The 14,353-nt window shown below is 41.2% G+C and overlaps 1 protein-coding gene across 2 annotated transcripts in view; it reads left to right on the forward strand.

Annotated features, from left to right (window-relative positions):
* The first annotated feature begins 1,985 nt into the window (after nt 1-1,985).
* cpne7 (copine VII) overlaps nt 1,986-14,353 on the forward strand; it is a 42,991-nt gene continuing 30,623 nt past the window's right edge. Inside the window, exons 1-5 of one of the 2 annotated variants that reach the window (XM_030414654.1) lie at nt 1,986-2,237; nt 3,072-3,148; nt 3,282-3,607; nt 12,119-12,301; nt 12,621-12,695. In XM_030414654.1, the coding sequence (XP_030270514.1) occupies nt 3,434-3,607; nt 12,119-12,301; nt 12,621-12,695 (432 nt within the window). In that variant the 5' untranslated portion in view covers nt 1,986-2,237; nt 3,072-3,148; nt 3,282-3,433. The remainder of the gene's footprint in view (nt 2,238-3,071; nt 3,149-3,281; nt 3,608-12,118; nt 12,302-12,620; nt 12,696-14,353) is intronic. The other variant, XM_030414656.1, reaches the window with a different exon arrangement.

The following is a 14,353-nucleotide window of genomic DNA, read 5'->3' on the forward strand; positions in this document are numbered from 1 at the left end:
TACATTCATGAAAATAATACACATGTGGGAGGACTGTGAAAAGGTTGAAGCATAAACGTGGCGAAACAATAGGTTACGTAACATGTGTTGCTGTCAAATGATTGAACATCTACACTGATGAATCAGTTTATGTTCACTTTAATGTGAGTGACATTCGACTAAAGTATGTGCATATGCATGTGGGTGCATGTGTGTGTGTGTGTGTGTGCGCGTGCGTGCGCGTCTGTTGAGGTCTAAGAGAGCAGAGAGTCACAGGTCCTCAGCTGTCTGGAGCTCCCACATGGAGATGGTGGTTGTGATGTGCTGGAAGCTTTGTTGTTCCTGTTGTTTTGCTGTGAAAAGTCTCTCACGCGTCAACAGGAAACCGGCCAGGACCAGCTGGTTCAGACAGGACTTCCTGTCTTTTCTGAATACAAACTGACTGAAGTATGGATCGTACTAACAGGATCTGAGCATCTGATTCCCCCTTTTTATGTTCACATGTAGCATCTCAGCCGAACTCAGACCCTTTTCACAGCCGACATTTTCACACCACCGATGTGTCCAGTAATGTTAGCGATGTTGCTATTCTACTACAGGTGCAATATAACATTCAAAAATTAAGTAAAATCATCAGCAGAATGTGAAGATCAGTTCTGGCATCGTGAAATCTGAAGTTTGGGCTGCTAGCTGCGGGGCTTATCGGGCTAACTAGCAGCAGTTAGCGATAACTCCAGCGATATGCTTGTTTGTTTTGAGGATGAATATCGACAGGTGGTCGCTTCTTGCGCGTCGCGCCTTTAGCTGTCCCGGTGAGCCATGTCAGCGAGTGAGTGTGCACAACACAAGAGCCATGGAATAAGCTTAACTAAATGGAATGCAGCCATCGTTAGTGTTCCACCTGTGCTCCTCCTGCATTGACAAATCAAGATGTCCGTCACTGGTGCACCATCAGGAGAGGCAAACCAGGCAAATGCTTTGGGTCCTCACTGGGCCCCAGCGACCTCTCCTATTGACACATTATTGCAATGTCTACTACAGAATTACTCCCTTAAACCACCCATAAAGGCAATATACCTCCAAATCAATGCTTTATATGTTGATCACCAGGTTATTGACAATGTGACTAAGTGGTTCATCAGTTTAATGTTTAAAAAAAAAGGTTTTTAGAGCATTTTGCTGTCAGATTATTTATAACATGATGGTGAATCGGAGAGACCAATGGCGTTTAACACAGAGACTGAGATTATTCCAGAGAAGCTGTATGAAGCCATTTTCTGTTTCCATTTTTTTTTTTTTTTACATTTTAAAGCAAGTCCCCATCTACTTCAATTGCTTATGAGGCTTTGCTTCAATGCTGTTTTGCTGGGACGCTCCGGAAATGTTTTGCGGACAAAGAAAGATTCACTTGATTTTCCATCCACGTGGGGGGGTGAGTAGATGATAATTTAATTTTTATTTCTGGGTGAACTTAACCTTTAAATTTGTTCTATGAATCCTTTAAGGCTGCTGTCTTAGCCAGGGCGTCCGTATGAAACAGATTGTGAACATTCCTGGTAAAATAAAGGACAAATGTCATGAACGCACTGGACATTTGGAGAATCTGATTGATATACTGGTCTTACTGAGCCCTCAGAGGATTACATGTGCTAAATAGGAAGTGTCGCTCTGGTTGCTACTGCATGTGCCATTAATACTTACACGCATTTCATTCACATATTCATGGATCATAAATTCACCCCTCTTTAAGCCCGAGTGTCACCTCACACATCTTCTCACGTTTCTCTTCCTCTGTGTGTGAAAGGCTGCCAGATACTGATAATCAATGATGATCAAAAAAAAAAGCCTCTGTAATGCATCTCCACAGTCATCTTTTGTGAAGGCTCGATTTTTTTTTTTAAATTTTTTTTTAGGAAGTGATCTCCCAGTAATCGAGCCCCATCTTAAAGCCCCATCCATCCTTTGACATCAGCAGCTGGACTCTCCTCTCCTCTCCTCTCCTCTCCACTCCCCATCATCTCCTCACAGCCGAGCCAGCCTCCTCCTCCCTCCTCCTCCTCCCTCGTCGTCCTCCTCCTCTGGCGGTCTGAGCCAATGAGTTTCATCGGAGGAAGAGCCAGTGTGTTATGGGAGAGGATTAAAACAAGTGTGTTTAAGAGTAAAAGAACAGCGGAAAGGTAGGAAGTGAGTTTTCTTAACTTGATCTCGAGCGGAGGATGAGGAGGAATCACAGCCTCGCGTTTTCATTCTGACTGGAAGTGAGTAGGAGCGTCAGGGACGAGCGGTGCTCACAAAGTAGACCGCTCGGGTCGAGTGCGAGGCTTTGGTTGGGTGTATTTAGGATTTAAACGTGGTTGTAATGTAATTTGATCTTTATTTTATTTCTTTAAAAAAGCGTGACAGATGTGCTGATCCGCTGTGATTCAGTGACGAGGGAGCCGTTTCCTCATCGCCCTCATTAAGTTGTTGGGTTGAATCGGCAGCCTTCCTCTCTCAGGAGCGGACGTGTTGCTTTACCGGCAGAGAGGGAGAGGTTGTTGTTGTGTTTATTTCTTTATTTTGCTTCGCTGTAACTTTTGCCCGGCTCTTGATTATTATTATAATTTTTTTCTTATTGAATTAAGTTTCAGAGCGATGCTTTTTTGGTGGTAACATCTGGGTTTTCCGGAGTCCACAGCTGGCGATCAGATCCACGGGCGCTGTCCCTGGTGCTGAGTGCCAAACAGTGCAGCCAACAGTGCACTTGTTCATTTGTCTCCTAGGGATGAGCCACTCTGAGTGAAGGATGCTGGTGGAGAGATTCACACTCTCTGCCCCTCTGAAGCAGTTAAACCCTTTAGCTCGAGGACACTTTCCTGTGCTGACTAATTCCTGTTTTTCTTTTGTTTAGTTTTTAAAAAAAAAAAAAAATCAGCTTTCACTTTCATTGTTGTAAAATGAGAAACTGTCTCCAACTGAAACTGTTCCCTATCTCGTGTTTAGTGCTGGAAAGAGGATGAAAAAAAGAAAATGACATGAAAGTGACATGTTTCTGTGTGTGTTTGTGGATAGCTTGTGTAATTCATACTCCACATTTTCACAAATCTTTCCAGGGATCTGTAAGAAAAAAACAACAACAACAAAAAACACCCTCGCCAATCTTCATGTCCTGTCTCCTGTCATTACCGAGGTGAGATGATGTTCCTGCTCTGACAGGCATGCAATAACAGCTTTGGTTAGGTTTTTTTTTTTTTTTTTTTTTTGCTTCTCCTGGGACTCAACTGGGAATCTCTCTTCTGTCTCTGTGTGACATCTGCATCAAGTCAAAAGAGGCTGTCTCCTGCGAGCGTGCCACGTCTTCACTGAGATCCCTCCAAGCCACGACTGCTCCCTCCTGTCCCTGGGAGCTCATACCGACAGCCTCACACACCGCACCGCTTCACTGGTTGGCAGCTCCTCTTTGACCTGAGCCAGGATGAATGACGTTCAGGAGGCCACCTCCCCGGCCACCAGCCTCAGCGGTCCAGCTACCTGCGTCTCCAAAGTGGAGCTGCGTGTGTCTTGCAAAGCTCTGCTGGACCGAGACACGCTGAATAAGTCGGACCCCTGTGTCATAATCATGGTACAGACCAACGGACAGTGGACAGAGGTGAGCCCCCCCCACCCCCCATCCTTTTCCCCCCACCTTTTAGTCTGACAAATGCACAATTGGTCCTTTTTGGAAAAAAGTGAGAGGCTGAAATCTCCACTTCTATAGGCAGCAGGATGTAGATTTTAAAAATTAATCCCCCATCTTTTATTCATCCCCGTATCTGACTCATTAAACACATCATTCCAAGAGTAAAGAATCATGCTCTGAATCCCACATACAGAAGAGCTCACATTATTCTAATTACAGCACCTTGAGGTGATCCGAGCAACACGTTGTTGCACAGAGAGCCACAGTTCTGCCAGCCCCTCCCTCCATTATCCAGTACGAGACATCCGAAAAAGCTCATATTTTGAGATGAATCAGCGGTGACGTGTGAAATTATAGACGTTGGGATGACTGTCCCTCTCCAGTAATACTCGAAAACCCAAGTTATCGCACAAGATCGACCGGGGAGATGAATCTGTTAATGGTTTGTTCAACACTTGCAGCTGTTTTTTTTGTTTTGTTTTTTTTCACTCTTGGAAAAAGATCATCACGGCTCGCATAAACAGCTGCCTGACTCATGATTAAAAATGTCAGAGGGAGAGCGGAAATTAGTCAGACGACAGCAGATTGTGCTGCTTGCCCTGTAGGATTCTCATTGTACAGCAGCAGCAGCAGCAGCAGCAGCAGCACATATGCATCCCACTGCTCTACATGTGTGGACGAACAGTAGGTGGAGTGTAATATGCAGTGTGATGTGTTGTGCTCCAGCTGAAAATGTTTACTCTCTCGGTCCGGTCCCAAGCTGATCCGAGCGTGCGCAGGAGGTCCCTCATTTCCCTGTTAATTAAGCCATTTAGTCCATGAGGGGAAGCCAAAACACAGGTCTCCATTAGGCGAGGGGGTGTGTTAAAAAGGTGGCCGTGGATAACTTATTGTATGGATTTATTTTTTTTCCCCCCTACCACCCCCCCTCATCCAGCTGAAAACCCCTCTTTTCAGGGAAATGGGAGATAATAATTACTCTGCCTGAATCCTGCCACATGGGAGCCATTTGTTGAAGATGTTTGGGCTGAATGAATGTGGAGACTGTTTTGTGGCAGCGATGATAAAAAACACTCAGCTGACAGTGTTGAGCGCACAGTTATGGATTTTTTTCTTGGTTGTAAGGAGGCTGCTACATGCAATGAGTGACCTGGGTTCAATGTAGCCTATGAGAGTGGCTATGTTTAGCTCCACTAACCGAGGCAAAATCATGTGGTGATGTCAGAGACGCTCTATCTATCTATCTATCTATCTATCTATCTATCTATCTATCTATCTATCTATCTATCTATCTACAAACGTCCACTTACTCAATAACATGCGTGGCTGTAGATTACACAACGTGGCCCATCATTTCTGCCACTAGGGGCCCCTCAATCAACATTAACAAACGATGGGCGTCGATGATGCCGTGAAGTAGCGAGGGATCATGGGAGTTGTCTTCATTGTTGAACAAGCACCTCTGCCGACGAAAGTGAAAAATCGCGCTCCATGAACGATTGAGCAGTTCAGTCAGTAGCTAGTTACTTCCTCATTCTCTAAAGCTTCACCTGTTGCTTCCCCTGTTTCCCCCAGAAATTAGAGCCACTAGAGGGCGTTAAAAGGTGGAAATGATGCCGCTGACAGGCAACCAAATGAAAAACACTGTTACCTTGGATAAAGTTACGTCATTTCTCTGGATTTGAACATCATAAGAAACATTTGGGACAACGTAACTAGACAGCTCAAATGTGAAATGTGACATATTAAGCTTTTTAAATTGCTGCTGTGTGTAAAGTAGTTAAAATGGTCTCCAGCGCAACCTGCTGTAACATCATAATGCTGCTGTCAGTGACTCTTTATAATAAGGGTACAAATTATATACTTAAGTAGTGCGTAAGTAATTTAAAGGTCCCACATAACACTCATTTCAGGTTTGTACATTTATTTTGGGTGTCTATTAGAATATGTGTACATGCTACTTATCTCACACTGTCCACTGCTGATAAACCACTATTCATCTCCATCTGCCAGCTCAGTTTTAGCTCCTGTCTCTTTAACGCCCCCCCCCTCCCAATAAAGCCCAGTCTGCTCTGATTGGTCAGCTCTTGCAGGTTTAAGCAGGCACCGAACACTATGATTTGGAACGTGCTTTACCTGCGACGATGGCAGTGCATGGAGCAATGCTAAGGGCAGTGACTGCATAGTTATGACATCACGACCTCACAGCAGTCCTGACGGCTTGTTTGAAAGAGCATTTTCTGCAAATGGTCTGAGTGCATTTCCTTGTGGATTTAGCGTTTTGATACCTTCACAGTATTTACATTGCAAGTAGACCTGCTTTGTAATCAAAAGAGACATGGAAATCTTACCACTGTACAATTGGCCCCTTTAATGTATGAATCAATGCAGGATGTAGCATGACTTCCTGATGACTCATGATGTCTTTATGTGATTAGTTTACACTTTACACTTCATCCATTAAGGAATGTAAATGAATATGCATCAAGTTATCTCAGATACACAACAGTCTATTTATGTGACTGTATTTATGTTTATTATATATAGATTTATCCAATTATATATTCCGCCTTTGGGTAGGTTTAGGTACTTTTGTGCTCTCAAAAGTGGTTTAGCAAATAAAATCAATGTACTTAAATGAGAGGTTACTACTCAAAATTAGTCAGGGACATTGGGATATTTACGTGTTTCACCTGATTATTTCTACAGTAACATTTCGTTTTTGCGAATATGTCTGGTCCCCAAAAATAATGCAACACACTTCTTTTGACTTTTACTACATATCCACGCACATGCACCCATATCCTAATATCCATAACTAAATTTAAGTAGTGTGTAATTTGTGCTCTTATTATAAAGTGTTAAGCCTTAGTGGCACGGCACTAATATTACTAAGGGGCCTCATGTGATTTACAAATTACCACATTTGTGTTTCGTGTGGCGCATTTTCAAAGTGTATATTTGACTCCATATAATGTCAAGGCTCTGTGTAAAATCAACTTTCAGGGGCAAAGCGTCTGTTTCTTCAGCAGCCACATAAATAATATAGTATAGCGTGGATTAGCCCACTTGATTTGCAAGTGTTAGAAGCACAAATACACATGTGTAGCTCATTCAGACCATTAAAAGATGCTTTGTGGCTGTACTTGACGATGGCAAGCTTTGTCACTTTCAAACATCAATATACCTGCTCTCACACCTCAGTTGATTTCTTACTTGTTCAGAAATAGAAATACAGCCCCAAATCGCCAAGATTAAGATCTACACAAGCCCTGTATGCTCACAAGACCTCTGTGTTTGTAGAATTAGCAGGTAATTTGCAATGTAATTTTTACCTTGGACTCTGGACTCTTATCTGTGCCTGATTAATATCACAGACATCCTCTGCAATCATTACAAATGACCAGAGTTCCCCAGGTACAGCAAACTGCTCCTTTGTGAATAGGGCTTCATCCTGATTTTTCTTGTAATGTCAAGTAATTATCGACCAGTAATTGATGATATTCTTGCTGCTAATACTCAAAAATAATTGGCAATGCTGGACTTTTACTTGCTGTGGACAATTTAGAGCTACTTTATGGTGGTAGAAGACCTGTTCTTCTTCCGCCGCAGTTTATTTATCCATCCTGACAGTCCTGACAGTGTACACATGTTGTCCAATCCTCCGCTGTCAAATCCCTCAGTACTGGGAGGCACCATTGCTTGTGCAAATTGTTTACTTACGTCAACAACTGAGTAAGAGGCTGAGCCCACTCATATCACCGCCACCCTCGTTCTCTTTTCCTGAGCTCACGCTGCATGGCCCCACTGACTTGCCTCTATTTGTCGAACCGCTTTTATTTCATTACTGCCGTACTTCAGCACCTGATCTCCTCCAAGGACAGACGCAGAGGCAGGGTGGAGATGATTTCTCTTCTTTTTCGTCTGAACCTGACTCGACATGCTCCCATGATAATGAGTCAGTTCAAACCCTGATCTTTCTGTTGATGCGCTGCACAGGCTTGTTACGATCGAGCAACACACTCTATAATGTTCTACGTTCCTGGCAGAACTGATTAGAGAAAGCCTTAATTTTCCATGTCAGGGATCTGTATGTAGTTTCTGGCCCTGCACCAACAACAAACAGGCGTCACAGACTTCAGCACAACCTATCCTCCGTAGCTCTGATTAGCTTTCATCAACAAACAGACTCATCCCAAATCTGTCCATCCAGATGGCATATAGAGAGGCGGAAGAAGGCTAGAAAAACAATAAAGAAGAGTGGGGATGAATGAGGCTGGGGAAGCCAAGCGCTCACTGGAAGTTCTCTCTTTGTGATGTTTGGCAGAGGAATACCTTCTGCAAAACCATCCTTGACTTTTGTCGGCTTAATATTTTTTTAATGCTTGAAGATTTAAAAAACTGAAAACTGACCAGAGTCGGATTGTTTTTTAAACATACAGCTGTTTGTTTTTCAGTTCAAGCTAATGAAGATGTGACAAAACACAATCCTCTTTTTTAGGCAACAAATGTGACTTGTTTTATTGTTTACCAACCGACAAATTCATTTCCAAATTGGCAGTAAGGCAAGAGAGAATAAATCATGATGGGTGGAGGGGTGGTGAGTGCTCAAAAGCAAAAAATTAGAAAGTCAGGAGCAGGACAGCGCTCCTGTTAGATTGTTTATTCATGCCCTGATGTTTCCGGCAGATGTCCTTCCTCGGCTTGCAAACAACTGGCGACAGTGATTGAAAGCATAAAAAATACAGTAAGCGAGGATAGTTTTGTCACAGATTAGGAAAAAAAAATGAACGAAAGCACAAGATAGTGAAGATATTTTATGAATACAATATTAACCTGGGTCACCCCCTTAATATGATGAAACACTTCTGTCCAGATGTGAGTGGTCTCTCCAAGATGAAAACGATCTCTTCAAAATGGAAACGCCCCTCGCTTAACCTTACTGTCGGGAGTCATAACTGCTTATGAGACAGTCTCAATTTAATAAAAACGTCTCTGTATGACCTATGTAAACAAACGAGACCCACAGTCACAGCGCTGCCTGTCACTGGGTCAGATTCCGACTTGCCGGGTTTCTTACAAGTCATAAAAATCAGAGCTTCTTTTACTGGCGTGGTGCTGAGAATGAATTGAGTCATATTTCACTGCCACAAATAGATAAATCACCTCACCATGCAAACTGCTGTGTTCAAAAAAGCAAAAAAGTATTAAGAATACGTGGCGTCTTCCTTTAATCAAGGTATTTACAATTGGAGGCGGTGATGTTCATTCCACTTTTTTACACGGGGTGCGCCAGAATCAACACAAAGTTGATAGCTTGAAACTGCTTTAACGGGAGCGCGGGGTCAACGACTGGTCTGATGAATGCAACAAATCAAACAAACATGTTTTTGACCTTTTATAACCTTCACAGTCACCAGATAATCAAAACAATAACTTTTGGAGGAATGCTGTTAATATAGCAGAGCTCAGAGACTTGGAGAATATATGTCAAGAGGCACTGGAGCTGTTCTTGTGTCACATCTGGCAATGGACCCTTTATTGCTTTAATTTATCATCATGAAGTAAATATTGATTGCACAATGTAATGACTCTTGAAAAATGACAGCTTCCGCTTTTAGATTGGTTCCATGACAGACTCATTTCCACTGTGCAATTCCGTTTTCCATCAGGTGTAAAATCGATACAACCATATCTGCTTTCATTTCTCTATTATAGACTAAATAAATGTATAAACACACCTTCTCTAATGTTTACCTTAACTGCTCCCTCCGCCCCGAGTAGTCACTTGCTTGAACTTGGCTGTACTCATATAAAATAATGGCAATTTCTCTTTGCATCTTCAGTCAATATGGTTCTTTCTGCTCTCACGTTTACAAAATGGTGTTGATTGTTTCATGGCAATTTTGAATAGTTTGTTCAAAGCACACTCGCAGGCGGGGTGAAGAGCCCGACGTAGAGGAATAATGGTGCACATTTCTGGAAGTTAATCATAGTGTTGCACTTAACATGTGATGATAGTTGGTAAGGTTATAAGTTTCAGAGAGAGGTTCATAACCAGCTAACTTTCTCACCTCCCAAAAGCTGGCCAATCACAACGTGAAGTGTGTATGAGTTTAAAATTAGGATGGGAAGGTGTACGGGGACGCACTGTTTGGCATTCTAACAAGATCTTTGGATGGACCAAACTGATGCGTGTGTACTAAGCATTTTGTATAAAGATGAAAATATACAACATTCACTGCCAATAGATATCACACCAGAGCACTGGCACCTCAGACTAAAACAAGTGTGCGTGTCATTTACTCAATAAAAATGAAAAAAATAAAAGAAAGCAGCATTAGATCAAATATTAAATGAGGCTATTTCTTGCTTAAAATGTTTTCAGAAACTTATTTTCACAATCACATCCTGAAAAACAACTGACAAGCGTATCAAACTTCATTATACATTTGCAGTTCGTTTAGGTTTTGGAAGACATTGTGGTTTGTATTAAAATTACTAACTATAATGAATGTAAGTTAACTTAACTACGTTACCAAGGTAAAATAAAGTGACTCAGCCCTCTGTCCCGGACCTTCTCCTGATGTGGACTTTAACATATCTTGATGAAACATAAATATGGGTCATAGTAAGCTGCTTTAAATGGTGACCTATATAGTCATTTTTCTGATGAGGACACGGCACATTTTTGTGCACTTTTTTGGCAGGCTAACATGAACGCTCATGTGCACTTACATGTATGCCTGGCCAGGTGAATGCCAGACAATACCAATAACAGGGAAAATCATGCCATTACCAGATATTTCATCCATGTTAATGTTAAGAATATCATATATTTAACCTTAAACTTGTCACACATCTATAGTTTGGTAATAACCAATGCGTGTATGTGTGTATCTGTGTGTGTGTGTGTGTGTGTGTGTGTGTGTGGAAGGCATAATTCTCATTTGAAATACAGTGCTATTCCTCAAACTGTCCGGTTCAGTCTGAGTATCACTGCCAAAGCGAGACGAATGAGACGAGAGGCCAATGTCGCCAATTTCTGAAGTCATCATGACTCAAAGTCTGGACCTGTTACACTGAAAATGAAGAAATGACTTTGGACATCCTGCCAGACAGAAGTTCAGGATGACCACTCAAAGACTTTTATAAATTAAAACCTTCTGTAGGTCTAAAGACAGTCTGTAAATTATTGTTAATAGATCAGCTCCAGATTATGATTTGTCTGTTCTGTTGTGTACACGTCTCAGAAAGGTGTAATTACCAAAACATACATTAAAAATAACCACAGTATGTCATAAAGCCGTGCATTTACCTCTTTTTTATTTACTGAAGTGTGCAAATAACCTCTGCACACTTAAATATCATGTCCAGTGATGATTTGTCCTTGTGACAAATTGGACAGCATATAAATGTTCACGGAGCTGTGTGAGAGCCAAATCCTACATCATGAGCTGATGGGGCCTCAGAGAGCTCAGCCCTTTCTTGTCAGGCAGTGAAAGACAAGCATGGACGTTTTTTCTGTACGCTGGGATTAAAAGTCCGAGCCCTCCAATCTTCTCTCATATCATCCCCTTGGCGGAACATAATAACATTTGCCCTTCTATATATACACACGCTGGTGCTGCCTTAATATGAGCGGGACATTTCCTAAATTATATTCTTCAATCCCATTTTTCAGAGATGTTTCTGTAAAAGTATACCGGATACCAGTGGTGAAAGAAGCATTCACATCTTTCACTTAACCGGCAAGAGACACGTTTTTGCTTTAACTTATCATAATGAAGTAAATTGACGTTGACTGCACATTTTGAAGGCTATAGAATAATAACACGGTAATGACGGCGTTTAGATAGGCTCCCATAAACGTAGCTTTCACAAAATAATTTGGTCTGCCACCAGTCACGAAATCTCTCAGCGATCCTGCGATCTGGTTTGCAGCCTGTCACAAGTGAAGTTTACATCCTGTCACCAGTGAGGTTTGCAGCCTGTTACCATTTCAATCTGCTTTCACGTCTCCATTAGAGTCTAAATGAATGATTAAACTCTGAGGAAAAAAAAAAAAAATTAGCCTCAAATACATAATAATAAGATTTATTATGTTATTGAATTATCAATATTGAGACATTTATATGTATTTGATATTAATGTTGTGTATTATATTGTTTTATATCTGAATATCCAAAGTAACTTATCAAATGAATGTAGTGGAATAAAAATATTTACAATAACAGTATTCAACTTGAAATGTAGTGGAATAGAAGTGGAAAGTAGCAGAACATGTAAATACTCAAGTGCAGCATTTGAGCAAATGTACTTTCCACCACTATAGGATACAATCTGTAAATCACTGTCAGATGAAAGCTGTGTTCCAAAAAGATCTCCTATTTCTTCAATCACACATTTAATAAAATCAAATAAGAAACATTTCAATGTCTACATGTGTTCGAAGGTTTAAAATCTTGTGTCCCCTCTCAGCTGGACAGGACAGAAGTGATCAAGAGCAACCTGCACCCGGTCTTTGCCAAGGTTTTCACATTGGACTACTACTTTGAGGAGGTGCAGAAGCTGCGATTTGAGGTCTACGACATCCACGGCACTCACAGCATCGGCACCCGCGACGATGACTTTCTGGGTGGGGTTGAGTGCACTCTCGGCCAGGTACGTAGATGCTACTGTCTTACTAACCTGTTTTGTTGACTTTTATGAGCTGCGTTTTCCAAAATACATCAAAGCTGGATCAAAGTTCTGTTACCGTGGTTTTGTGCTCTAAAAGCTGTAATTTGTTGGCCAGCAATGATGTAAAACATAGACTTCTTTTGTCGGTGATGTTGGTGTTAACATACCTTCACTAGCTACATATAGTGGCAGAGTAATTACTGGATGTTTATCTCTGGCGTTGATGACTAAGATCTCTTGACAATGCTCTCCACTGCTACGAGCTCAGGGCCAACGCTGTGTTTATCTTGCTTTTCTGCAGATCGTGGCCCAAAAGAAGATGGTAAAGCCTTTATTGCTGAAGTACGGGAAATATGCTGGCAAATCCACCATAACGGTAGGTTTCTCACATTGTGCCTGTGACCTTACTGCTCTGGCGAATGAAATTGTTTGGTTAGCTGGACATCATAAAGTGGAAGTCAGCAGCTAATGGCTGGTGAGAGCTGAGTGAAATAATGGATGGCAAATTGATGCGTAGTAGCATTGAGATTTCTGTGTTTGTTAAATTTTTTTTTTCCAGTCCCACACCTGTGCACTCTCAGGCACCGTAATGGACTTTTATTCTGTTTTCTGTTGTACTGTATGGATTTTCCACATTAACCCCCCATGGCTCTGACTTTTAGAGTTATTTTCAAATACTTTGGAGATGAAGTTGAAAACAAGACTTACAGAGTGACTCCATGTTCCTGCTTTACATCAGCATTTTAAAGGTACATTTTACGTTATCATGACCATGTCCATTTGCTTATCTATGGTAGTCAATTAGGATTAGTGTGATCAAAAAAATATATATAAAATATTATATCAGTCCATCTCTATCAGAAAATAATGTTTTGTGAAATTATAATAAGGTATTTGTACATTCTCATACCATTGAAACCCTGGTGGTGATGGTCATTAATCATCTGTTACTCATTTTTGGCGTCATGGGGCGCCATTACTACACACAGGGAAGCAAGCACATCCATTGAAAATTATGCATGTATGAGATATCACATGTGTCATATGTGGAGGAGACGAGCTGGAGGTTCATTAAGCACCATCTCACAGTTAACAAGCCAAGTGGGGGTAGCATATAAGAAACAGTGGTCCAGTGGTCTGTGGAATATCGTCTCCACCTTGGTCTGGGAATACACAAGAGAACTGTTGGCTGCTATATGGAGACCATATCTGTACACGACTGTCAAGGTTGTCAAACAACCCAAATCAAGAGCAAGAGACAGAATATGATTGGATGGTCCCTTAGAGAACAGATGTTCCTGTTTCTGTGCCTGACAATTGTTTATTTTGTGAAAAAATAAACGTGTTAACACTTAAATGTAGGGTACACATATTATTCATAAGCATACTGGGATTCATTAGGTATTATTAGTGCCTTATTCTGCATGACTGTATTATTTCACAACTAGGCCATTAACAAAGAATTTTCCCTCAATAATAGTAAAACCTGTGTGGGCTATGACTGAATTAGTTATGAGCAGAACCAATCTTTTAAAAGTGGTTCATATTCTTTAAGTTGGAAATAATTTGGGGTTATTTGGAGACTTAGGGTTATGTGGAGTTTTAGTGTTTTGTTACAAAACAATAGAGCATATTAATAGAGTGACTATGCATAGTACTAAATTGCATAGTGAATTTGCAGTTTAAAGTGAACTTATTATATGAAGAAAAATACGAAAAAGAATATGAAGAAACAACAGTTTTGACGTTACATCAAATGCGTTGCTCTACGAGTCAAATATATATCTACTGAAGTTAGCATGCTAATCAGCTAGCCTCTGCCTGTCTTGTCTCGTTATACCGATTTGTGCTGCGAGTGGTGCGTTTCAGCTGGGAGGTACATGCCAGATTTCACAAGCCCTGTTAGCTTTTAGTGTATTGAATGAACAAAGTCAACTCACAAGAATGTTAAGAAAGGAAACACTATTGCATCCATTTTCCTTGCCAAACAGACAATAACAACGGTGCACTTTCTGAATCCAGGTCAGGAGGCAA

The sequence above is a fragment of the Sparus aurata genome, chromosome 4, assembly GCF_900880675.1.
Source record: "Sparus aurata chromosome 4, fSpaAur1.1, whole genome shotgun sequence".
Classification (NCBI taxonomy): Eukaryota; Metazoa; Chordata; class Actinopteri; order Spariformes; family Sparidae; genus Sparus; species Sparus aurata.